General features: G+C 34.1%; 1 protein-coding gene across 6 annotated transcripts in view; it reads right to left on the bottom strand.

Moving 5' to 3' along the window:
• LOC132196032 (protein madd-4) overlaps positions 1 to 25,916 on the bottom strand; it is a 72,439-nt gene that overhangs the window by 10,252 nt on the left and 36,271 nt on the right. For all 6 annotated transcript variants that reach the window (XM_059618402.1, XM_059618407.1, XM_059618403.1 and 3 more), the window contains exon 3: positions 13,801 to 13,992. In XM_059618402.1, coding sequence (XP_059474385.1) covers positions 13,801 to 13,992 — 192 coding nt within the window. The remainder of the gene's footprint in view (positions 1 to 13,800; positions 13,993 to 25,916) is intronic.

Below are 25,916 nucleotides of genomic sequence, written 5' to 3'. Positions count from 1 at the left end.
ACGCCAACACTTTTATTTTTTGCACCAAACTCTAACGAGATAAAAATTTTGCGTCGCACGTGACGGAAATTTACACCTCGGCCCTTGTCAAAGTGCGTTAGTTTCCGTTTGCGCTCACCTAACTTTCTTTCGCCGGACGCTCCAGTAACGAAATTTTGGATCAACTTGGGAATTTCTAACTTTGCTCGAGGCAGAAGAATTATTTTGTTTTAAGACGATTTTACAATGTACAATTTTTCCAAATAAAACAAGAATTTGGAAGTTATTTTGAAAAATAAGGCAGAAGATTTATGAGGATTTATTATTGCTGCACTTTTTAATTAATAATTAGAACTTGTGTCAATGTAAAAAATTAAAAAACTTGTTCCCGCAGTTTAAAATAAAACAAATAAATTAATGAATAATAATTTCTTTTAAAAATATAGTAAAATATAGCACAAAATGTATTTTTAAATTCATTAAAAATTAGTTCCATTTTTCACCGTTTCAGTATTAATAATTGATTTAAAATTATTACATAAATGTTTATTTTTAATCATTAATATCTAAATTTTGGTTTAAATATAATGAAATATTTTATTTCTTGAACAATTTTCCATTCCAAAAATATGATTTAAAATTTAATTCCAGTAAATTCTTTTAATTTTAAATAAAAGTTATGGTTTGAAAAAGAATATTGTTAAAAAAATAAAATAATTCATTAATTAAAAGCCATAATTCGAATCTTAATGATTTAAAAACACTTAAAAAAATTATTTATTTTATAATTTCAAAATAATTATTATCATCAGGACGGCAAAAAATGGAATTAATTTTAATGAATTAAAGATAAGTTTTATTAATATTTTCAAATGTTTAATATCGTTTTTAAATCTTTTAAATCACTTTTGAGTCTGTCAGTATTGAATTTACCAGTAAACTCAAGATTTTAAAGATAACAGTGGAACAACATAAATATGTAGAAGATAATTTGTAATAATTAACTAATTTTACTGTTTTTTTAATTCTAACTTTTATTTTGTTTTAGTGTCAAATTACAAGGAAAAGATAAACTATAATTTGCATTTCGGTCCCTCATGATTAATTGTCCTTTTCTTTTCGGCCGAATTAAATTCCGATTAGGGATCAGATGTAAATTTCATGAGCGCGTTCTCCGAGCAAGTTAACATAAATTATTATCGTTCCAACCGCAAAGAATAAAAGAAAGTTTTGCGGGTCTGTCGACAAGCGAGTTGAAAAGTCGCAGCGGTGGCGACGGGCGAGAGTGATGTATGCGATATTGATCGCGCGCGGCCGTTCTTTCAGCGCTCTCAAATCATTGCTTCTCCATTAGACGGCTCATTTTTTAGTCTAGCTTGTTTTTATCGCCACAAGTACATCCGAGACGGGCGAGCGTATATTAATTTCCCAATGGATTGATTAATTCGCGCCAAATTTTATGCTTCACTGGTCTTTTCAAATAAGAAAGAGGGATTTGTATAAAAATTGACATGCTTTCAGCCTACTGACGGACCAATTGACTCTTATTTTCCGATGGTCTAATTCTTTGCACTCTATTTTTTGGAAAGAAGATGGTTATTAATTCAAAGAATAATAAGTTCCTTACTTTAATTTATACTCATTTTTTCCACACAAATGAGGGAGTAATTTTTAAGTAATTTTTATTGTAATAAAAGCAAAAGTTCCTGAAGCTTGTTAAGGAAAATATGAACTATGTTTGAGACTTTAATGTTCAAAATTTTTTTTGTAATTTTATTTTAGAGCTCAAATTGTAAAAGAATGAGCTTTCAACCTCCACAACAATTTCCTGGTTGAGATATGAAAACTTTTTAGTGACAAAATGTGATTCCCTTGCTCTAAAATAGAATAAAGGTGAAGGTTTTCAAGATTTTTGGGGATCAAAAGGGACATTTTGGTAATTCAAATTTATTCTTTATTATAAATTAAGATTCTTTTTATCAAAAATATTTTGAATTTGCTTGAAAGTTTTTCTTTACAAGAAAAAAAAGAAGTTTCTGAAAACGTCCGCCGACTGGACAGCGTTTGTTTTATCGAGTCGGACGTTTTCCTTTCGTCGGCTGGCATAAATCCAACGGCATATTATGATATGTCTGCGCGCGTCGTGCACTGCAGTGCCTGCAGCGCAGCCTCGTTCGGCTTTGTTGTTTCTGGCGGGCAAAGCCTATTATCGCGACGTAATTCAACGCCGAGCAGCCTCCTCCTCTTACCAGTGCTAAAAAAAATAATAAAGCCGCGGCACAGTTACTGTGGTCAATACGATCCGTCCCGTCCGATTGCGGAGACAAGTTTTCCCCCAGCGGATTTTGATTAAACACGAATTTTTATCATACTACAAGAAAAATGTTGAAATACTAATCTTTTAAAATTGATCTTTGTTATAAGTATTTTCTGTCTAAAACATCATCAAACAGGTCGATTGAAAATTGTCATGTTATGTAATTGAAACAATAAAGTAGTAAAAATAATTAATTACCAAATTAAAAATTAGCTCATTTCGAGAAACATAATTGAAATTGTTAATAATGATAATCAAAAATTGTACATGTTTATTCTCAAAGGTACAATTGAATATTTTTATTTTAAAAATGTAGTACGAATAAAACTAAACTAGAAAAATTCAACTTTTAGTTAAAAAATTTATTTAAATTGCGAAAAAAAACATGCGTTAATACCATGAAATGAAGAAACACAGATTTATTTGTCTAAAATTGCATAAATGGAGTGTTTTTAAGACAAAGATAACTAATTTTTTTCCAAATCTACAGCTCTAGTAACTAAATATCATTTTAACTGCCGTCGTCTTTTCTATATTCGAGTACATTGCAAATTACGATTTTCCACCGAGAATTCCCCCCTCGCCTGTGTATAAAGTTTGGAAAAGAATTATGTTGCTCTCCAGCCATTGTTTCGGGAAATAAATTGGAAAAGAAAAATCGGTGCTCGGCAGATACGGGACAGGCCGTAAATAAAAGTCTTGGCGACGACAATAGCCGAGCGACTTTACAAGCAGAAAACAAATCGGAAAACAATCTTGTCACGCGAGAGCAGGATGGTGGTCTCGCCCGCGCGACGTGGCTGCGCAGCAGGTTGCATACCTTTGCTTTCCGTGCCTTGGACGTGAAAAACTGCGGCATAAATTCTGATAATTTATTTCAAACTCGTGTAAATTTTTCCGAACTTTATTTGAAAGGTAAAAAACAGGAGTTTATCGAGAGGAAGGAATTTTGTTTAGCAGACATTCATTTTATATTCGGATCAAGGCATCGATTTAATAAGTCAACAGGTTGAAATAAGAGTAAATTTAGATTCGGAAGAGAAAAAAATTTCGAAGTGAATACAATTTTTAATACTCATCAGTTTGAATGATCTTTATTAAAAAAAATCCATTTTTATGCTGTACTCTATGCTCAAGATTGTTTCAAAATGTTTTCTTGCAACAATAATAATAATTATTATATATTTTATAAAATAAATAAAATATTATTTTATTTTTGAACATTTTAAGTAAAATTTTAGTAAAAATTAATAAACATGATTTGATTTGAAACTAAAATATTGAATTGAAAAACTTTCAAGTCTCCAGTGATGTTTGATTTGATAGTTAAGTATTAATTTTTAAAGATGTCATCAGTAAATCAATGAAAATTTTTGATTATTAATAATTTAAAATCATTAAAAAATATTTATTTTAAATCTTAAAATTAATCATTAAGCCAAAAGAACGGCGTAAAATCAAACTAATTTAAAAAATTAAAGATTAAGTATATTAATATTTTTAATTCTTTAATTTCATTTTTAAATCTTTTAACTGTATTATTTCCGTTTTGTTTAAAGAGTGTCAGTGTTGAAGTCACCAGTAAACTCAAGATTTTGAAGATTATAGAGGGAAAAAATCAATAATCGCTGAATATTTTGCTTTTTGCTCACACACAGGGGGAAAAACCACAAATTAAATATTTAAACTTTAAGGTCTATACAAAATTTTCCATTTAATTGGAAAGTTCTTTTGACATCCAAGAATTAAATATCTAAGCTGGTAAAAAAATATCTCCAAATCGTCCAAGCAGACAAATTTATTTCCATCCTTATTGCTTGCTTTTTTCATTAAAAGGAAATTTACGTGGGTCGACCGAAATAAATTCAAAGTTTTTGCTTGCTCTCGCTATGGTCATTACGTTGAGTAATTACTCTAGTTGAAGAAGAGACACGGAAGCTCTTCTTTCGGCGCAAATCGAGCGCGTCGATGGGAAAAAAAGACAATCGCCGAGAAATTGAGTGGGCCGCGGACGAAATTGCTGCGCTCGGCTTCATAAATCATGCGATAAGATGTGTTTCGGAGGCGCACGCGAGACACTGCCAAATTTGTTTTGTGACCGATACGAATTCTTTCTCCCCTTCCTTGGCCACAATAAAACGAGATTGGCTCTGTACGTAATGTTTGCTCATTACAAGCGGCTCGATCAATGATAAATTACGATGGAAAGGAAAACCGGGCCCGCTTTTAAAGCACCGCGAATGGAACAGCTCAATCATCTCGCAATCAATAATGCTGATGCCCAACTGAAAACGCATTTTCCAGACGCCACTCGGAGCGCTTTCTTTTTGCTCGTGCAAACGATTTCAACTCCTTTTGTCTCCCTCCAGTCAAATGGGGGAAAAAAAGAGAGCTTCCTTCTTAGTTGGCTCGGAGAGAATTTTCAAGAATAGCAAGCGGTTATTTTCAATTGAAAAAATGTTTGGAATTGTGTTGAAAAATGTTAATTTTCAATTACTTTCATTTAATATTAACATAATTTCCATTCTGTGATTTGATTAAATTAATTTCAATCAAGAAAAAGCTGAATTCACATTGTTACGATACAAAATAAGGAAGGTTTTTTAATATTTTTTTTTTTAAATATTCAATTACCTGGGTATTCATATATTAATCCATGGGGCACTCTACGGGTATGAGCATTTCTTGATTTTACGATTTTTTTAATATTTTAGAAATAAATTATATCTGAGAATCAATGGGTTGTATCGAGTAAAAAACCAAATTTTTCAGCTAATTTGAAGGATTTTTATCCATATATTAATCCATGGGGCACTCGACGGGTATGAGCATTTCTTGATTTTACGTATAACGAATTTTATTAATTTCCAAAATTAATATTAAATTCTCATGTGATATTATTTCCAATAATCCCTTCCTTTTCCTTTTACACAAATAATAAATAACGCGTGTGCGGCGAGCAAGTGAAAGAAGAGAGAGAGCGAGCGAGCAGCAGGCAGCGAGTGATAAGAACAATGAAGGTCATTGACTCCCTCCTTCGCTGCAGCCGGTCAAAGTGCAACGCTTGCCACCATACAGGTAAACCGGGGAAGAGCACGGCGCTCTTATGCGAATCAAATCAGTCGCCCAGCCAAATTCAACGGGGCCGCCTCGCGCCGTGGTACCGGCGAGGCGAGAGCTCAAACTTTCACCCTTTTGGGGGTGGATTTAATTTGCATCTGGTCTTTGGACCGACAGAGTAAGTTACTCTAAAATTCTTGGTTTAATCGGGCGATTAATAATCAAGAGCAACCTTCTGATTGCTCAAATCAAATTTCTTCGGGCAGGGTTTTATTCTTAAATTAAAGACTGGTTTGATTGCGCACCCTAGGTTTGCCCTGGTGGGCGGTCACCCCTGGACGGACTTGCTTCCTGAGTCCATGGCCGCCACCAGAGCCGTGTCCCTGGCGTCGTAAGGGACAGGCGGACAGGTCCCACGTCACCTTCGACCTGACCGCGTGGCTTCACCATCCAGCCACCCAGACCGGCAGCCATCGTGCCAATTCGATCGACTCGAGCAACAACTCGCCGCGACCATCACCTCCGATCACTGCACCATCAAGACAACGAACTCGATAAGTACAATTTGCGAGTGCAACTTCAGTGATATAATACGAAACGCGTAAAAGGCCTATTTCACAATATTTGTATATTAATCATGTGAAACACATTTTCCTTACCTAATCCATATTACCTCATTTGAATATCACATTTTTTCTATTTCAAAATAATCAAAACTTTCATTAAAATCTAATCAAAAAATAATAAGTTTCAAATTGAGTCTTTCCTAAAATTAAATTATCTGCATTTTATTTGTGTGCTTTCAACCCTCTCATAAGTTAAAAAAGGTCTACCTGCACCTTGAGATAAGAAGCCGAGGTTAAAATTAATAACGGATTAAAGTTAACTTTTTAATCGTTATATACGATTTTTTTAATATTTTAGAAATAAATTATATCTGAGAATCAATGGGTTGTATCGAGTAAAAAACCAAATTTTTCAGCTAATTTGAAGGATTTTTATTCATTATATTAATCCATGGGGCGCTTCACGGGTATGAGCATTTCTTGATTTTGATTTTTTTAATATTTTAGAAATAAATTATATCTGAGAATCAATGCGTTGTATCGAGTAAAAAACCAAATTTTTCAGCTAATTTGAAGGATTTTTATTCATTATATTAATCCATGGGGCGCTTCACGGGTATGAGCATTTTTTGATTTTATGATTTTTTTAATACTTTAGAAATAAATTATATCTGAGAATCAATGCGTTGTATCGAGTAAAAAACCAATTCTTTCAGCTAATTTGAAGGATTTTTATTCATTATATTAATCCATGGGGCGCTTCACGGGTATGAGCATTTTTTGATTTTATGATTTTTTTAATACTTTAGAAATAAATTATATCTGAGAATCAATGCGTTGTATCGAGTAAAAAACCAAATTTTTCAGCTAATTTGAAGGATTTTTATTCATTATATTAATCCATGGGGCGCTTCACGGGTATGAGCATTTCTTGATTTTGATTTTTTTAATATTTTAGAAATAAATTATATCTGAGAATCAATGCGTTGTATCGAGTAAAAAACCAAATTTTTCAGCTAATTTGAAGGATTTTTATTCATTATATTAATCCATGGGGCGCTTCACGGGTATGAGCATTTCTTGATTTAATGATTTTTTTAATACTTTAGAAATAAATTATATCTGAGAATCAATGCGTTGTATCGAGTAAAAAACCAAATTTTTCAGCTAATTTGAAGGATTTTTATTCATTATATTAATCCATGGGGCGCTTCACGGGTATGAGCATTTCTTGATTTTGATTTTTTTAATATTTTAGAAATAAATTATATCTGAGAATCAATGCGTTGTATCGAGTAAAAAACCAAATTTTTCAGCTAATTTGAAGGATTTTTATTCATTATATTAATCCATGGGGCGCTTCACGGGTATGAGCATTTTTTGATTTTATGATTTTTTTAATACTTTAGAAATAAATTATATCTGAGAATCAATGCGTTGTATCGAGTAAAAAACCAATTCTTTCAGCTAATTTGAAGGATTTTTATTCATTATATTAATCCATGGGGCGCTTCACGGGTATGAGCATTTCTTGATTTAATGATTTTTTTAATACTTTAGAAATAAATTATATCTGAGAATCAATGCGTTGTATCGAGTAAAAAACCAAATTTTTCAGCTAATTTGAAGGATTTTTATTCATTATATTAATCCATGGGGCGCTTCACGGGTATGAGCATTTTTTGATTTTGATTTTTTTAATATTTTAGAAATAAATTATATCTGAGAATCAATGCGTTGTATCGAGTAAAAAACCAATTCTTTCAGCTAATTTGAAGGATTTTTATTCATTATATTAATCCATGGGGCGCTTCACGGGTATGAGCATTTCTTGATTTTGATTTTTTTAATATTTTAGAAATAAATTATATCTGAGAATCAATGCGTTGTATCGAGTAAAAAACCAAATTTTTCAGCTAATTTGAAGGATTTTTATTCATTATATTAATCCATGGGGCGCTTCACGGGTATGAGCATTTCTTGATTTTGATTTTTTTAATATTTTAGAAATAAATTATATCTGAGAATCAATGCGTTGTATCGAGTAAAAAACCAAATTTTTCAGCTAATTTGAAGGATTTTTATTCATTATATTAATCCATGGGGCGCTTCACGGGTATGAGCATTTTTTGATTTTATGATTTTTTTAATACTTTAGAAATAAATTATATCTGAGAATCAATGCGTTGTATCGAGTAAAAAACCAATTCTTTCAGCTAATTTGAAGGATTTTTATTCATTATATTAATCCATGGGGCGCTTCACGGGTATGAGCATTTCTTGATTTAATGATTTTTTTAATACTTTAGAAATAAATTATATCTGAGAATCAATGCGTTGTATCGAGTAAAAAACCAAATTTTTCAGCTAATTTGAAGGATTTTTATTCATTATATTAATCCATGGGGCGCTTCACGGGTATGAGCATTTCTTGATTTTGATTTTTTTAATATTTTAGAAATAAATTATATCTGAGAATCAATGCGTTGTATCGAGTAAAAAACCAAATTTTTCAGCTAATTTGAAGGATTTTTATTCATTATATTAATCCATGGGGCGCTTCACGGGTATGAGCATTTTTTGATTTTATGATTTTTTTAATACTTTAGAAATAAATTATATCTGAGAATCAATGCGTTGTATCGAGTAAAAAACCAATTCTTTCAGCTAATTTGAAGGATTTTTATTCATTATATTAATCCATGGGGCGCTTCACGGGTATGAGCATTTCTTGATTTAATGATTTTTTTAATACTTTAGAAATAAATTATATCTGAGAATCAATGCGTTGTATCGAGTAAAAAACCAAATTTTTCAGCTAATTTGAAGGATTTTTATTCATTATATTAATCCATAGGGCGCTTCACGGGTATGAGCATTTCTTGATTTAATGATTTTTTTAATACTTTAGAAATAAATTATAACTGAGAATCAATGGGTTGTATCGAGTAAAAAACCAAATTTTTCAGCTAATTTGAAGGATTTTTATCCATATATTAATCCATGGGGCACTCGACGGGTATGAGCATTTCTTGATTTTACGATTTTTTTAATATTTTAAAAATAAATGAAATCTAATATTAAAAACTACTTTTCCTTTTTCCATTTATTGACTTTTCCTTCTCCGATTCTGCAAAAGAACACATTCTACTCTAAAACCAATTTTATACTTGAGGAGAGAGACACGAAGCCTTTCAACTTGCATCAAGATTTCATTTGGGCAAGACCCACGCGCGCTCTCCAGTGAAAAACATTTTCCCAGAATCCGCCTCAATTTAGGTTAAAAAATTGCCAGCGAAAAACAATCTTGCGCCGGAATATTGGATATAAAACCAAAGTTTCCGTCGCACGGGGTTGTAATCTGCGTGACACCTCGGCGGCGTTTTTTTTTTCTCATTTCGCACAATCAACAGCCCGCTCCGTTAATAACCTGCGCTTTTCTCCCCGCAAGGAATTCGACCGCAATCTGCGCGGAAATTACTTGTTGTCGCCGAGACCGGGATTTGCCAGAGAACAAACACTTTTATCACGTTCCAGCTTTAAGTTCTTTCTCGCCCGGTACGCATTTTATTGCCTCGGACAAGAAGATTTTTTTTCTTTTATTGGAGAAATAAAAAAAATCTGACCTTTCGCGCGTCGGATTAGCGGCCGGATTGAAATTTTTATGCGCGCGGTATTGAGCGCAGGTAATTTGATGTGATGCGCCTTGATTGATGGCACAAACACACACACACTTGCGATCGATTCGTTGGTGCGTGTTGACGGCCGCCCTGCCTGCTATTTTTATGTGAGCCGTCAAAGTGCATTCCTTTGTGCGCCCCAAAGGAGGCCAAAGAAAAACACGAGACGCTTTTTCAAAATATATCGGAAATCGGGCGCGTTATCACATTATATAATATTTTGATGAACCTGCGCACTCGCAAATTGAGTGAAAAAGTCCAAGTATTTTACAATATAAATATATTTTGTTAGAAAAAACGTTTTAAAATTTCAACTTATTTAATTTAAGGTTTAGTGAAATGAAATTAATGAGGTTTTGTTGAAAAACAAGTTTTCTCTGTGGGTTTGATTAGAAGTTGATTCAAATTAATCTTCAATGTTAGTAATTTCAATCGGATTTTCGTACAAAATAGAAATTAATTCTAAATTATATAATTTAATGATCCTTTGCTTGTGGGTGTTTGAAATTTAAAAAATATGTCAATTAAATTTTTTAATAAAATTAACAGATTTACAAAAACCTGGAGATTTTGTAATTTAAAATGAAGCTGATTTCAACTGAAAGCCCTTTGAATGATTGAAAATCAATTTGCAAGCTATTTTTCGTTCCTCTCTACCCTGAATGCTAATTACACTTTGCCAACTTTTACCAGGATAATATACGAACCGATAATTTGAGGCAAAGAAAAGTTGTCGCGCTGCATTGATTTTCAATACAGCGTCCAGCGCAGCTCGTGCGATATGCACAGAATTGAACGTGCAAAATTAATTAAGGGCAGAGTACATTTTCCAATATGTGTTTTGGGCCCAGGGCTGTCAGCACTGGTGATGGATGGATGGATGGATGGAAGAAGCGGCTGTCTCAGGACGGAGATGGAGCGAAAGCCTTTCCCCGCTCTCTCTCATATCAACATGGGGTACTTTCTCGAATTAGACACCACGAAAAGAGGAGCAGCTCGGCGACGTCGACGCCGCCCTGTCAATTATTAATAATATGTGCAGTGTCCACACAAAACCGTACGCGTATCCAATCATAGAAAATAAATACTTTTCTATTTATTTATTGTTTAATTAAAAGCTAATGCTTCTTTAGTTCTTTATTTTCAATCGGGAATTTCACGTTTCAAGTCTAAACAATATTTGCCGTTTCAATGTATAATTTAACCAAATGAATATAATTTATGATCTTTTTCTGACATGAAAGTTACTAATACAAGACCAGCAACAAGATCGTGACTGTTTAAATACCAATCACAAGTAGAGATTTATTATTTGTATAACAAGTTGCCTGTTTCGGTTCGTTTGGAGCCTCGGTATAAGGTTTTTGAAACCAGTTTAAGGCGTTTTGTTCATGTGCATAAATTTTATGATAGGAAAGAGTTCTTTCAATTTATGAATGCATTGTGATATTGTTTTTTTCTCTCTTATCATGTACTATGTTGCAAATGGGGCGCGTCGCATTGAGTAATTCCATCGTGGCGACGTCTCATAAGTCAATAAAGAATAATAATAATATTATATAAAAATATCAGAATTAATTAAATATAAAAAACACATTGCAAATAAAAAGTTAAATATTTAAAAACTGTAAATATGTAATTTAAATATTGTAGTAAATAAATAACATTAATAAATAATAATACAGAAATAAGTAAATATTTAAGGATAATAACAAACTATGGTAACATTTATTAATAAATGGTTAAATTATTAAAAATAAATTCAAAAAAATTTCCACAAAAATCGTTTTCAGACTTTTAGCTCTACCATTGCTCGCTTATGAAAAAAAAATTGACAATTAGGCACTGAAAAATTTATGGTCAAAGCGTAAATTATTGAGATCAGCTAAATTTAAGGTTGAAAAACGCGAGTTTTGTATTTCTTCATTAAAAATGTTGAGAATTTTGATCTTATTGAGTGCTGAACGAAAATTTCTTGCATACTCGTGAAATAAATAATTAAATAGAAAGGTTTGATGATTCCATTCCATATATTTATTAATTCTTGTTCTTTGTGAGATGCAAATTGCAGTCCTCTCGCGGAAACGAGGCGCCGACCCCTTTCACGAAGGACGGAAGCTGTTGAATTTGCATTTATTTGTTTGTTTTTGCGCAGCCGACGACGGGCGGGAAAGCGCGAATTCGCCATTTATTTCTCTCTCTCTCTGCGTCTCTGCCTTTGATATTTTAGAAGTCTCTCTCTTACTCGGCGCGACACGTCAAATAATGTTGGTGCGGCGGCATGTGTCATTTGACGCCCCAATTATCCGAGTGTTTGCACAAAGAATGAAAACCCCCTTGTCAATTTGCTGCAAGAAAATTATTTTCTCTTGTTACCGAGAAGGAAGAAGCAAAAGCGACGGGGGGAGTCGCAATAAAGCAGAGGTTCGCACACACAGACAAAAATTGAAGCCGGGAGAGCCACATTGTCTTCATATTTTATTGATCTTGCGCCGCCGCGCCACACTGGCACACACACAGTTCGCAAGAAGCAACGATGGATGGATTTGCCTCTCTCATCCATTTGCAGCAGCAGCAGCAGCGCAGAGAGAGATTCTCTCTCTTGGACCCTTTCCATAAATGCGACTTGTCCCATTTTCCGAATTTCCCTCGATTGTGCGCCTCCGTCTAGAAATCTCTCTCAACATAAAAAGCCTCTGTCATCTTTGTACAGAGACATCAAACGAATATATTTGAACCGGAAAGCCGAACCGAGAAAGGAAAAAAAATTCGCAATTCAACCACTTATACTGAAGAGCAAAAATTTGAATTTCCTAAATCGGTTAGATGCAAATCACGAGGTTTGATTAAATTCATATTAACTCTGTGTTTTGAAAATCAAATAAAATCTTTAATGCGCTCATTATATTGGGGCCTTTTACCTATTTTAAATAAACTTTTACAGGTATTTTAAAACAAAACGCATTTTCAACTCAAATTGTATTAATTCCTTTTTTACTCTCTAAAAATTCATTTCTATAAATTTCAAATTTGGATCAACACTATGATCTTAGTTCCTTTTTTATACTTACAAGCAATTTAAACAGTGAATTGGTGAAATGATAAAAGAAAATAGAAAATAGAAATAATTCATGAGTGTTTGTAAATCTCGGAACATTACATAATTTGTTCAAATTAACCACTGTTTGAACTTTCCTTTTGTTCATTTAAATTTCAAATTCCCGCACATTCCACTCGCTCCTCAAAACCAACAAACGCGCCGTTTCCAAATAAGCTGAAAGTTAGCTTAGCGGCTCCATTACACGAATTCCACGGCGGCTCTTCTCATCTCTCTCTCTGGAGATCAGGAATGAAGGAGCTGCGCAGAGGATTCCGCCGGCGTTGCAACGACGGCGGTCCGCGCGCGTTTTAATGAATAATTTAAGCTGAAACGAGTGTTAGAGGCGTGGTCGGCTTTTGTTCAGTCCGACCGACGCATAATTTTATTAATGGGCCGACAGAGCCGGAGCCAAAAACAATAATGGGGCTGCACACAAAGGGCTTCTTTATATTTTGTGACACTTCTTTTTTCCGCTCGTCGTTTGATCGATAAGCAAAATCAATGTGAATGTAAAACGCCATCCCAGCGCGGTGCCTTCGCCGCAGAAGTGGCATGCAAAATCAATTGCATGATGTGAATGCAAGAAGAAAAAGTAGCAGCGACACGGTTTTTGCCGGAGAGCGAAAGAGCAGCCATAAAATATTCATGAAAGATGAGAGAGATGGAGCCAGTGCGGCAAAATTTGCAATAAAACTTTTAATCAAGTTGGCGGATATAAACGGATGTTGTAAATTTCGGACCTAACGATCTGACAAAGACTGAATTGCACACATAGGCACTGAAATGACTTATTAAATTGTTCCCACGTTCTACTTTCACAGTTTTAACGCGAGAATTTTGTGAAAAATGAAGGAAAATTACATAATTAACAGTCGCAGAAAGTATTTTCTTTTATTAAGATAAATAAATAGTTTTATTATTTTATATTTGCTATAATTTAGTAAATATTAATTTATTATGCCTTTGCTTGTTTTTAAGACAAACTCTCACTGGCTTTGTCAATTATTTCTTTCGCTCTTGAAAATTTTCACTTTTTTTTCCGCTGACAAATTATTGCGATCTGGCGTGTGCAGCTAATTTAGTAAGGATAACACTGACCTGCTCCAATTCTCGTTCGAGCTCTTCCAGACTGGCGTCCGTGAAGGTCTGGTCGTCGTCGTCGTCCTCTTCTTGGTCGGCCCCTTCATTTCCGACGGAAGCTTTTTCCTCGGGCGGCGACTCGTTGGCCGCTGAATTTTGTTCCGTTGACGCAGCGTCCTCGGCGCTCGCAGCAGCCACCAGAGCGAAACACTGCGGGCAAACACCAGAAACAACACGTTCATTCATTTGATCACCCGAAACTCGTTTTTCCTTTACAACAAGAAACGTGCAAGAAAAAGGGCGCGACGCATGCAAGACAAAAATTACTGCGTTTTGCAGGGAGACATTTTAACTATAGAAACTTTCCTGGCCAAAAGTTCCTCTCCTTACAAAACTATGAACAAAACCTGCTGGTTTCTGAAATGATATATTAATAAAAAACGGAACAATTCTGAAGTTTAGCAAAAGATTTCTTCATTAACTACGAACATTTAGCATTAAACTTATTAAAATTTAATTATAATAAGAATAATTAAACCTTTCACCAAAAGTTTAGCAATAAATATTCAGGATAATTGGAATTTGCTAAATTTTTGTTTCTACAAGATGGTCCTTTTTTTAATGAGAAAAATTTATAATAAACTAAAACTAACCCGGCAATTAAATTCTATTGCCACAATATTTGTGAAACTAAAAAAAAATTTCCCTCCTTTCATTAATAAAAATAAAGAATTCAAACACCAAAAATTTATATATACAATTAATTTTCCTAATTTTGCATTAACGAATTAAACGTTCTGGAATTTTCAAAGTAATCCGAGCTTATTTTCTTGCAAATATTTGGATCAGCAGGTTAATTTTTACCAAAAGAACCTTAACTATAAAATTTTGATCTTAATTAACTTCGCAAATTATTTTTTTATATTAAATAATTGGTACATTATAAATTGCTTACCCAAGTTTTACATGAAAATTATCAAATTTAATCTAAAGCTGTAAAATTTAAAGTCTTTTTTTAATCTTGGTTTAAGTGCGTTTGATAAATCTATCCCATTGTTGGAGATAATAAAATTTAAATTTCTTTCGTAAAGTTGGCCTAGATTATGCTCAAAATATTGTTGTAAATTCACAACAACACGCTCCATTAGTTTCAGTTTTGCATAAATCAATAATCGAAACTCGTGCTATTCGGCACTGCAAACGCTATCTGTACATTTGTCTCTCTTTGCGGGTCACATTTTGCGTGTGTTGCGGAATGACGTCAGCAGCAGAGCCGCTGCGTGCGTGTATTCGCAAAGCTAATTTGCTGTGTCGTCGTCGTCATTGATCAGCGCGAACAACAAACCAAATACACTAGTCTCTGTTATCAATGGCAGCTCTCCGCGTTTATCTCTGCAACAAGATTAGCACGCCCGTTATTATTTTCCATTAATACACATTTCTCGGCGGCCAACTTATTCGTCAAGCGAATATAATTTTAGCTTCGCGCGGAAACCCAGCAAGTGCTTTCGGAATCCCTATAATGGCGAGTACACGCTCCTTTTTGTTTACTCGCACAGAATTAATTGGTAAAAATAACAAAGGGAGACACACAAAAATCGAAACAAGTGTAAAGGACGCGAAACAAAACGTACGTGTAGGTTTTCGCGGCGTTTTGCACCTTTTTTCATGCCAAGCTTTTATTTAATCCGCTCCGTTGTTTCTTGCACGAGTGGAGCTATATTTTGACCTGATATAATTTAATTTGCTCCTGGCAGGATTTCAGCCCGCGCGTCACGAAAGGGTTTAATTTTTATGGCCGGTTGTGTGGAAAGAGGCCAAGAATGCAATGAGCCGAGTCTATGCGTGCACCAATCAATATAGTTGTAGAAAATGGCAATTGCAAAAGGTCGCTGACGACGTCACGTGTTTTTATGGGATAGCGAAATTCAACTTGATCGGAGATTTGTTGTAATTTCTACATTTATGGAGAATCCAATCAAGAAAAGGCTCAATGCTTGAAACGCTAATAATAATAATTAAAAATTGTTATTTAAAGGATAGCAACCTGAAATAATTCTGAATGTTTGTTTTTAATTATTTATCATAATCACCTAATGAAACATTTGTCTAAGTTGGAGGCATTGAATAAGCATCTAGTTTTAAAAGTATTTATATTTCTGTACGGTGTTGCTAATAATTATCTTAAATTATAATTTAAAATGCATTATTTATAACTATTTTATTTCCTCATATTGAGAGAAAAGAAAAAAGAAACACAAATCAAATATTTCTAAAATATTACATTAATATATAATAATAAATTAAAACTATAAATAAATTTTATGTTTAAATAAAATATTAAGAAAATGGAGAATAAATAAATAAAAACGTTTTAAAAAGTTTTAAATTAAGTAATGAGTTTTGTTTTCGTCAACATAGAAATTTCGCAATTGTTCAAGTTGAGTGGAGACAAAAGACTCTTTGACACCATTTTGCGTCGGCAACGCCGTGAAATGCGAATCAAGCCTTCGTTGTGGAAAAGGAAGGGTGCGGGTGGAGGAGACAAAAGTATGTGTGTGTGTCCCATCGGAGGCACCCTCGTCTCGTCGCTCTCAAAGACGTTGGGCAAACAAGACAGGAATTCGTCGGTGAAGTGCGTCGAGTGCAAGGGACGCCCAAGAGTATCCTAATTGCATTGTTAGGCCGAACAGGATGACCATCGTCGGCGCGACCTTTCTTTCGAGTGTGTTGACACGCGAGAGAGAAAGAGACAAAAAAAGAGAAGGAAGAGAAAAAACCGGCCCGCAATTTGCTTTCAAAGAGCGAACAAAGTTCTCCGCCTGCGTATAGAGAGTTAGTTTTTTTTAAGTTTTGATCTTTTTGAATCACCTCTCTGCAGTTTCCATCAGTCATCACCAAAATTTGCCTCTCAATTATTTGAATTTGATCCTATAGACTGTTTGCAATAGGAAAATTTTTAAAAGTTAAAAAGTACAATGGAATTTGAATAAAATTTTGTCAATAAAAGCAACTCGGATTGAAATAAATTTTCAAATGAAATTACAAGGAGAAGAGGTTTGGAAACAAATTTCTAAGAAAAATAAATACATTTTCATTTCCCTTTTTGCATAATTTAGAATTTTTTGATCGTCCCTAAAACTGGAATTATGAAAAAAATAAATGAATAAAAAGTTTTGGGAAAAGCAACTTTGTTGACAACTGAAAATGTCCTGGGTAAAATTCTATTAAGAGGCAAAAATCTGAATACCAAAAAGTTGGCTGATGGGAAGGTGATTTTAGCCATTACGCCATATTTATTCGTCTTTCCCTTTTCAGAAAGTTGATTATTAGAAACGTTCGGAATATCGAGAGCGACTAAACCGCAGTGTCCGCCCATTTAGCCAGTAGCGAAATTCGATATATTTTCATAGGGATAATTTATTGAGTGCGGCGCGCACGTATCATTAGGCCATTGGGTGTGTGTGTGTGTGTGTGTGTGTGTGAAGGAAATTGGTGTTGTGTTGTGGTTCGATCTCGTTTCGCTTCATAAATTAAATCGGCCGAGCGCTAAATTGCTGAGTTATTAACACGTAATTATGTTGTATGTGCGCGGCAATAAATTCGGCTTGAAATTTTTAATCAAGATAGCGCGCAAATATTAATTTCGGAATAACCTATGATTTGGCGCCGCCGCCGCCGACATTCTTTCTTTCAATACCCCCTTTGTACGCGCGCACGGCCCCAAAGAAAACTACTGGTTCTGCCTGCGCTTATCTCGATCGCTTTTCGTGCAGCCGCTGAATATCAAGTGGGACACCGAAAAATAAATAAATAACCTTTCCTGCACGTTGAGAAAGTATTGCTGGATAAAAAGTTTTTCTTGTGAACATTCCGAATGATTTTGCAAAGAAAGGGTTTTCATTGAAGAAAGGGAAAATTTCCGTTCTGAGAACATGTCAAAGGAAATTGTAAATTTTGCTTTTGAGATCACAATCAAGGATTGTCAAGGATATTATGAAACTATCATAAAAAGTTAAGTTTAGCATAGAATATATTTAATTAATTATATTGAAGATTTTTAAAATATCCAATTGAAAAGACCCCGGATTTAAATAGAGAGTTATAATTCCAAAATAACAAACTGGTCATAATTACTAATAATTGAAATCAAATAATGGAATTATATTTACACAAGATCTCATTATAATTATTATTTATTCTTCTCGGTCAATGCAAAATTTTAAATTGGGAAAAAAGAGAGAAGAATATGGGTTTACAACTAGCAGATGCCTGCTAACACACCCCGCGGTAAACCTACCCAATGAAATATCCAAGCCATTTATCTAAATTTCGGGTAATAAAAGATAATGAACCATAATTTTAATTTTAAAAAATATCAATTATTTCGCAAGAAATCATGACAAAAAAACCGCCTTAAGGTTAAATTTTTATTATTGTTCTTTTATACAGGTTTTATACAATATTTGAAGTAGAATCTATAAAAATAATCAAATTTGATACATTTTGATTCACCTTGAATCAATCCAGGTGCATTTTTTATAGCTAAATAAATAAAAATATTTAAACAATTATATTCAGACATATTAATTAAAAGTAATTATTAACTTAAATATAATTCCTTTTATTTATACTAATTCATTTTAAAACTGTAAACTACCAATTTTTTTCATTTTCTACACTCAAAAAAATTATTTTCCCATAAATAATAAGCGACTTGAGAATTGCAGCATTTTCTTTGAATATTTCTTGCACCTCTGCTAATGTTCAGAATTTGACTTTAATGAAGAATGTCAAAAGGTCCAATCCGTGACCTGGATTATCGAATGCATTTTATTTTCCGACGGCGGAAAGCGACGCAAATCCTGCACACACAGAAACCGTTTTGGCATAAAAATGTATGTGCGCGTGAGAAATGAATTAAAAATTTCTGCACAAAGAGAAAAAGAAAGATTCTATGAAACCAAACTGGTTTGACCTTATTTTGTTCTTCCGCGTCGACAAAATCAACCATCTGCTTTGTTAAGTCCTTTTTTTGTGACAATTTTTCCTCTAAAATTGAGCTTTTTCCCAAATATGTGTAAATTTAAAACCCAACTAAAGGGAGGAGTATTTTTCTTTCTTTTCCCGTTTTCCTTGAAACTGAGAAATCCAAAGCGAGAAGAGTTTCCACTCAGACGCGCGTAAGGCGAGATGTATTTGCACTGCTTTCTAAATGAATTGTCAATCGCAAAAGCATCGCAGGGTTGGTTTCTTTTCCTCTTTATGTGCTGCTGAATAGCCTCGCTGGCTCGCCCGGTTTTTTTTGCAGCAAAATGCGAACAGCCCCAGCGTCACAAAATGACGTAAAAGCAGCATCTCGGAGGCGCCGCCGCCGCCACCGACGCCAGCCCTCTTTGGCTTTTGGCCTCTCATTCCAACGAGTGCTGCTGGCCTGCAATCAAATGACCTGCCGCGCTTCTTTTGTTTAAGCGTCCGAGACGCGCACAGACATTTTTATATGCCAAAACGGTCTGTGTGTGTGTGCAGGATTTCCGTCGCTTTCCGCCGTCTATGCGGAAAATAAAATGCATGCGATAATCCAGGTCACGGACTAGACCTTTTGACATTATTCTAAGTCCAATTTTGAACTTCAAAGAGGGGCAAGAAAATTCAAAGAAAACGCTGCAACTCTCCAGTCGCTTATTATTTAAGAAAAATTAATTGTTTTTGCAGTTATTCAAAGTTAATTGAAATGAAAAAAATAAATAAATAAAAAAAGCAGTCTGAAAGTTTAAAAATTATTTAGCAAAAATATAAATCAAGTTAAATATTGAAAGTTATTTTTTACTTTACTTATTTAATTAACTTTTTTTAATAAGTTCATTTATTTATTTCTATTTTTTTATATTTAGCTATAAAAAATGCACCTGAATTGATCAAAAGTGAATTGCAATGTCTCAAATGTGATTCTAAAAGATTTTACTTAAAAAATTGTATAAAAACACTATAAAACTACAATTATAATATTGAACCTCAAGGAAAATGTTTTTTGTTCTTCTGCGTTTCATGAAAGAAATTTATATTTATTAAGACTTCAATTAATATTACGATTCATTTCCTTTTATTATCCTGAATTTAGATATGACACAGAAACGTTGATATTTTTCGTAATTAAGATTTATACAAAACTTAATTTCATGCTCTTCTGGATTTCCATGTATCCTCTTCAGCATGAAACCATTTTTACATATTAATTTTCAATTTGCAACTTAAAATTGATTTATTTTGGCAAAAAACTAAAATATTTGAAATCAAATCGACTAGAGTTTAAATTTGTTGAAACAATTCAGCTCTCCCAGGGGCCGCAGCAGATATTTTAATGGGCGGTGGCCGGTCGGTCGGTCGGTCGGCCACTCACACACAGGTAGTCTCATCCTCTGGCTCTTTTGAGATTTTATCTTTTTATATATTATGCCAACAAAGCAGCTTCCAAACGCCAGTTTTTTCTTTTCTCTTTGCGCACGCCCACGATCAACGTTTGTGCGTCCAAATGGAAAATTTCTAATAATTTCCTAGCACAGGCAAAAGCATATTCTCGTGTCATCGTGTGCTTTTTGTCTAATGGAACAAACTGTCGTCGCTCCTGGATATGTGACAAAGAAAGAGAGATGGATCCTCTCCTCAGAGGAGAGTAAACATTGCCGGGATAAATGCCTCTGCGCGCTTTGTCAACAGCTCGTGATGATTAGTTCTGATAATTTTGTAATTTGTGCGCCCTGGGAATTTTCTTTGATTGATGATCGCTGTTTACTCAGCAACGGGATTAACACTTCATCAAAAAACTATTAAATTTTTAAATGTTTAAAAAAAAAATAAAGTAAGTAAAATATGAAGTAAATTTTTACTAATTTTAAATAAATTTTGTTAATAAATTATTTTGTTTCTTTTCATTTATTTAATAATAATTTTGTTTATTAAATTTTTGAAAATGTAATGTGATTAATGATTTAACAAAAAATTGTATAAACCCAAAATTATTTAATTTTTTTTTTCTTCCGATAAATTAATTTGTCACTGTGTTTGAATATTTAAATTCTCGAAAAGTAATATATATTATTAAATCAAAGTAATTGTGGTTCTGGATTATTTCCTAATATTCAGTTTTATACTCAATCAGCTAAAAAATCATAATTTGAAAAAATTAAATATAAATCAAACATATAATTCTAACCTTTAATTGTATTTAATATTATTTCCCTCCATAGCAGCAGATCAAAATCCAATTGGGATATATTTGATTCATTGCTTCATTGTATTTCCTTCTCCTCATCTACGGACTGGATATGCAAATCAGCCACCAGAAGTATTTTGACCCGGCGATCCGCCCGCGGGCTGCGTCAAAACAATCATCTCTCTCGCTGTTCGGAGAGAAAGATGCATTAAACAGAAATTATCAGCTATTAGGCCTGCCTTTAATGAGAGTCACACAAACTAGCTCTCAGCGTGATCCGAAGCGATCAATCAAAATTATCTCCACCTCTCTATAACCGAGAATTCCTCCCAGAGAGAGAGATTCCTTTCCAGCCTTGTTTTGAAATATAAAAACTATTAAAAAAATTTATGTATTAACGCGGCAGCTCCTTTGGTCGCGAAAGGTGATCCGTGGACGCCCTAAACTCGAATCAAGGAGCCGAATAAATCGGAAAAATCAGCAGGCCGTATACATTTCGCCTCTCCGAAGAAGAGAGAGAGTTATTTTATTTTATTTTTTACAGCCGCAAACAATAAAAAGGCGGAAAGTGAGCGCGGCCATATGGCGCCGGCAAACGCGGATTTGGCCTCGGCGGCCGCTCTGGCGGCCCGGCCGAGCGGCCGGGGGCCCCGCGGGCCCGAAAAGGGCCCGACGGCCGCGCGGCGCCTGCAATTGGCGGCAGGTGGCGGCTCAAATTGCGCCCGACGCGCTTTCGAGGCCCCTCGATGACGCACCGCGTGTTGGCGGATAAACACACGCGTGTCTGCGCGCGCGAGATTTTTTTCTTCCTCTTAATAACTCGCACGGCCTCCTAAGGTGAAATCAACTCCGGAGCGTGCACGCTGTGCGAAATAAACAATGCGCAGAATTTGCGTATCTGATGTCATTTTCGGTCGTGGAATTTAAATTATATGTGAGCAGCTTTTTTAAATGCACCTCCTGAACTCGTTCTCTCGGCAGCCGCAAACACATTTGCATGCTTTTCACGGAGTATAAAATATAAAGTACATACACGCCGTACGAAGCGAGTAAAAAGAGGATTCATGCAACTCAAGAAATCCTTTGTTGGCAAACAGACTTTTGCAGAAATTGTTTTCAGAAACAATTTTGATAAATATTTATGTGTTTTAAAGTGAAAATGATTTGTATAGGTCATTTTTATCAAAATTGATAAATTTAGGGAAATTTTAAGAATAACAAACAGGCAAAAAAAGGTTGTATTATATGTACTAAAAAGGGTGAAAAATATGAGAAGTTTTCATCAAGTAAGTGATTTCAGATTTTAAAATGTCCATTTTGAAATAAAAATGATATATTTTGCCAATAGGTATAAATTTTAGATCACGTCTCATTTAATAATAACAAGGGTCATAGTTTTCCATCTATTTTCCCATCCCTTTGTAATTGCTTAAATTTTTATATTAATAGAGATTCACGTTTTAACATTTAAATGTAGCCTGATCATTTTTAAATGATTAAATTAAAAAATTTTAAGACTTTTCAACTAAATAAAAATGCTGATAGATGATTTGTTATTCAAAAAAACAAAATCAATTCTTATTCAAAAAGTAATAATTTCTGATTCAGTGCGAATCAGTGTATAGATTATTGAAAAAAATCCCATAAAACATCAAAAATGTTAAATGTTTATTTTAATTAATAATATTTATAAAATGTAAGTTCAATTCCACCCCCTTGATCACCAAAACCAAATCTCTCTCCAAAAGTTACAAGGACTTTTGAGAATAATCTCCTGGCCAGAAAGAGCTTTCTTTTTTTATACTTTCGGATTGGCAGCGCTTGAAAATTTAATGCCATAAGATTAGCAATCAAAACCGCAAAAAGCTTTAGCCAAACTCCAAAGGGAGCGTGAAAATCCCCTTGCTTTTTTTTCTTCCTCTCTCTCTTGTCGGCCGTTTCGGACAAAATATACGAACGTGTGTTCGATTCAATCCTTTTTTATCTGGCGGCGTTATTCGAGGATTGATATGTAAAATCCCCTCCTCCTTTCACTTGTTGAAAATTTGCTGCAAGTGTTTGGCCCTTTTTCGCCGGGAAAAATATACTCTCGGCCCTCAACGCGCCATAAATAATGAATGCTTGCGAGCGGCTGCACCACTACTTGTGAATCCGAATGCTGCATTTAAGGCGGCTCAATAATTCATGAATATGCTCGTCACGCAGTTTGCTGCTTTTCATTGGCGGCGGGCGGGCGGGCGGGCGGCTCGTCAATAAATCCACCCGCGCGCTTTTTTTCCAGCTCCATCCATCAGAATGCACGTCCGCGCCCGCGACGCACGATCTTTTTGATCCGTCAATCAACAGCACCAAAGTGAATTGTTGTATCGGCGCATTGTTGTTGTTTATTAGAAAGTAAATTAATTATATATAGAGAGGCTGCACGCAACGGGAATTCCGAAATTGATGAGTTCAGGAAATATTTAATTTTATATGTTTTTGATGAAATGCCATCTTCCTATGGTACATTTACAATTATTAGCAATGATAATTCGTTTGAAAATCTTTCATTTGATTCTGATTTATTCAATTTGAATTAATTTCAAAACACTCAAATACTCAATCTTACAATTAGGCCAATTATTTATTTGATACTTTTAATAACACCATCTGATTGTGTAATTAATTTTAATTTTTTATTAATTTAATCATACCACATATGGCTTGAAAATATACATCAATTAAGACATCCGCTAACAATGAGGTGACCCTTGTATCATGTAAGTTTGCTTACTTTGCTTTATGAAGATAAGAATTGTCATTGTCATCCAAGTTTCTTAATTATAAAAAAAATGTTTATATATTTAAAATGTTAAATTATAATAAATTATCGCTTATAAGATTAATTTTGATAACTATTAAAACAAATCTTTTGTTTTTAATTTTCTAAAATATACAATATAATTATATTAATTAAACAAATGAAAATAAGAATACCAATTAAAAAGCATAAATGTAATTTTAATTTTAATAGTAATAATTTTTAATTAATTTGCAACTAGTAATTTATCAATATATACCATTTTAAGTCTTCTAAAAAATTACCGCTCCGACTCAATTAAGCATTAGAGTTTAATTCAATAGAACTTTATTTATAAGATTTTCATCAGTTAGCCTCATTTTGCCATAATAATATTTACTCCAAAATGCTTATAAATTGATATTTAAGTTTTCAAACATTCCTTGTAAGGTGGTAAATATACTTTTGGAGAAAAAAAAACGTGTGTTCCGCGAGGAGCTTGGCTAATTGCTGTGCGCCTGCAACAATGGAAAATTAATGAGCCGCGCTTATATAGTTGGATCCTTAACGCGCAAAACGGCGTCCCGAGCGCAGGTGCACCGCGCCGGATAATTATTCTGTTTTATGTGTGTCGTCTCTTCCCTCTCATTTGCATTTTAATTTTTAATTAGAGTGTCTCTTCTCCCCAAATTAATGACTTATAAATTAATGCGCCTTGTACATAAGAGCGCTCTGAAGGCTCATTAGCCGCGGTCCAGAAAGAGAGATAAAATATTTGACTTGCGGAGAGAGAAAAAGACGCATATTGTTCACGGGAGCAGAAAATCCGTCTTAATGGACTTAAGAGCATGGATTATTTTTATCGTGTTCCGTCAAAACAGAGTAAGAGAGAAAATTATTAAGCACATCTATATATATTTAGCGATTTCCGAAGCATTTGGGATTCTGCGAGCGATCACCTGCGCTGCTTACCCTTTCAGCTCACGAAACGACCTTTCTTTCTTTCTTTTATTTATGTATGATTTATATATTGGAGACGAGAGGTGATAACAGATTATCGTGTCTGCGCGCGGGCAAAAAAGGACCCGAAAGGCGATGTCATGTGCCGGCTCAGTGGTTTTATCGTGTTGACCGTGGCTAATTGGCTGTCAGAGATGGACCATAAAGGCACTCGGGGCGCCGTGCAGACTCGCTCACTATTGATCTTTTATAAATATTGGAGCACGCCAAACAGAATGCTAAAACATGCCAGCGCGCGCCACCAACCGCGCCTTTCCTCCAACGACCAAGTCAAAATCGAAGAAAGAAAATTCGCTTTTCGTTGGTAAAAATTGAAAACGTAAGTTGATTTTGAATAAGAAAAATGTGGAATGAAAATTAAATTGATCACAATTAAGAAAATGCCGTACACATAAATTTAAGCTTATTCGAAAGCTGCCCCAATGAATTCCTAATTAATTGTTTTATAAATTATTTATATGATATTTTTAACTGATATACAGGCCAATAATTGTGTTTATTCCTCATCACCAAGTCATTTTACAAATATTTAATTATAAAAAATAAAACTGAATAGAAAACTAAATAGTTGATGAACTTTTGAAGAAAGATTTGATTCCAAATACTGACATTAAATATTATAGAATGACTAAATTTAATTTCGTCCTGCGTGTATTTTGCAAGCTAATTTTAAAGAAAATCTAAATAATGTTTTCAAATTGAAAAATTCTGACGATATGTAAATGTGTGGCGTGTCTATTTTGGAATTAATTCCCATTACGAGGGCCATCAATTAGTGTCAGCAGGCGCCGAATCCTCCTTTGCGCTTTGAGCGATACAGAATTTTGGCAAGGTGGTCCATAATTAGATGCAATTTTTCGTTGCCTGATAAATTCCGCCTTGGCCATCTTTCTTGATTGATGGCGATTCGTGCAGAGAATCTTTTGAGACTCTCGTGAGCGGAGAAACGAAAGAGTCTTCACGAGCAAATTGAGCAATTATATTCCATCGATTGTACAAACACAGCCCTTTCCGACCGTCAAAATGACTCTCCACCCATGCAAGACACCTAATTTCTCGACTGCGGCGTTTTTATAATTGAGAGGTCAAACAGATAATTTGATAAACTCAGATATTTACTTT

The sequence above is a fragment of the Neocloeon triangulifer genome, unplaced genomic scaffold (genome assembly GCF_031216515.1).
Source record: "Neocloeon triangulifer isolate White Clay Creek 2 clone unplaced genomic scaffold, ASM3121651v1 ptg000011l, whole genome shotgun sequence".
Classification (NCBI taxonomy): domain Eukaryota; kingdom Metazoa; phylum Arthropoda; class Insecta; order Ephemeroptera; family Baetidae; genus Neocloeon; species Neocloeon triangulifer.
Note: the sequence above shows the minus strand (reverse complement) of the source record. Positions and strands in the feature narration are given on the sequence as shown.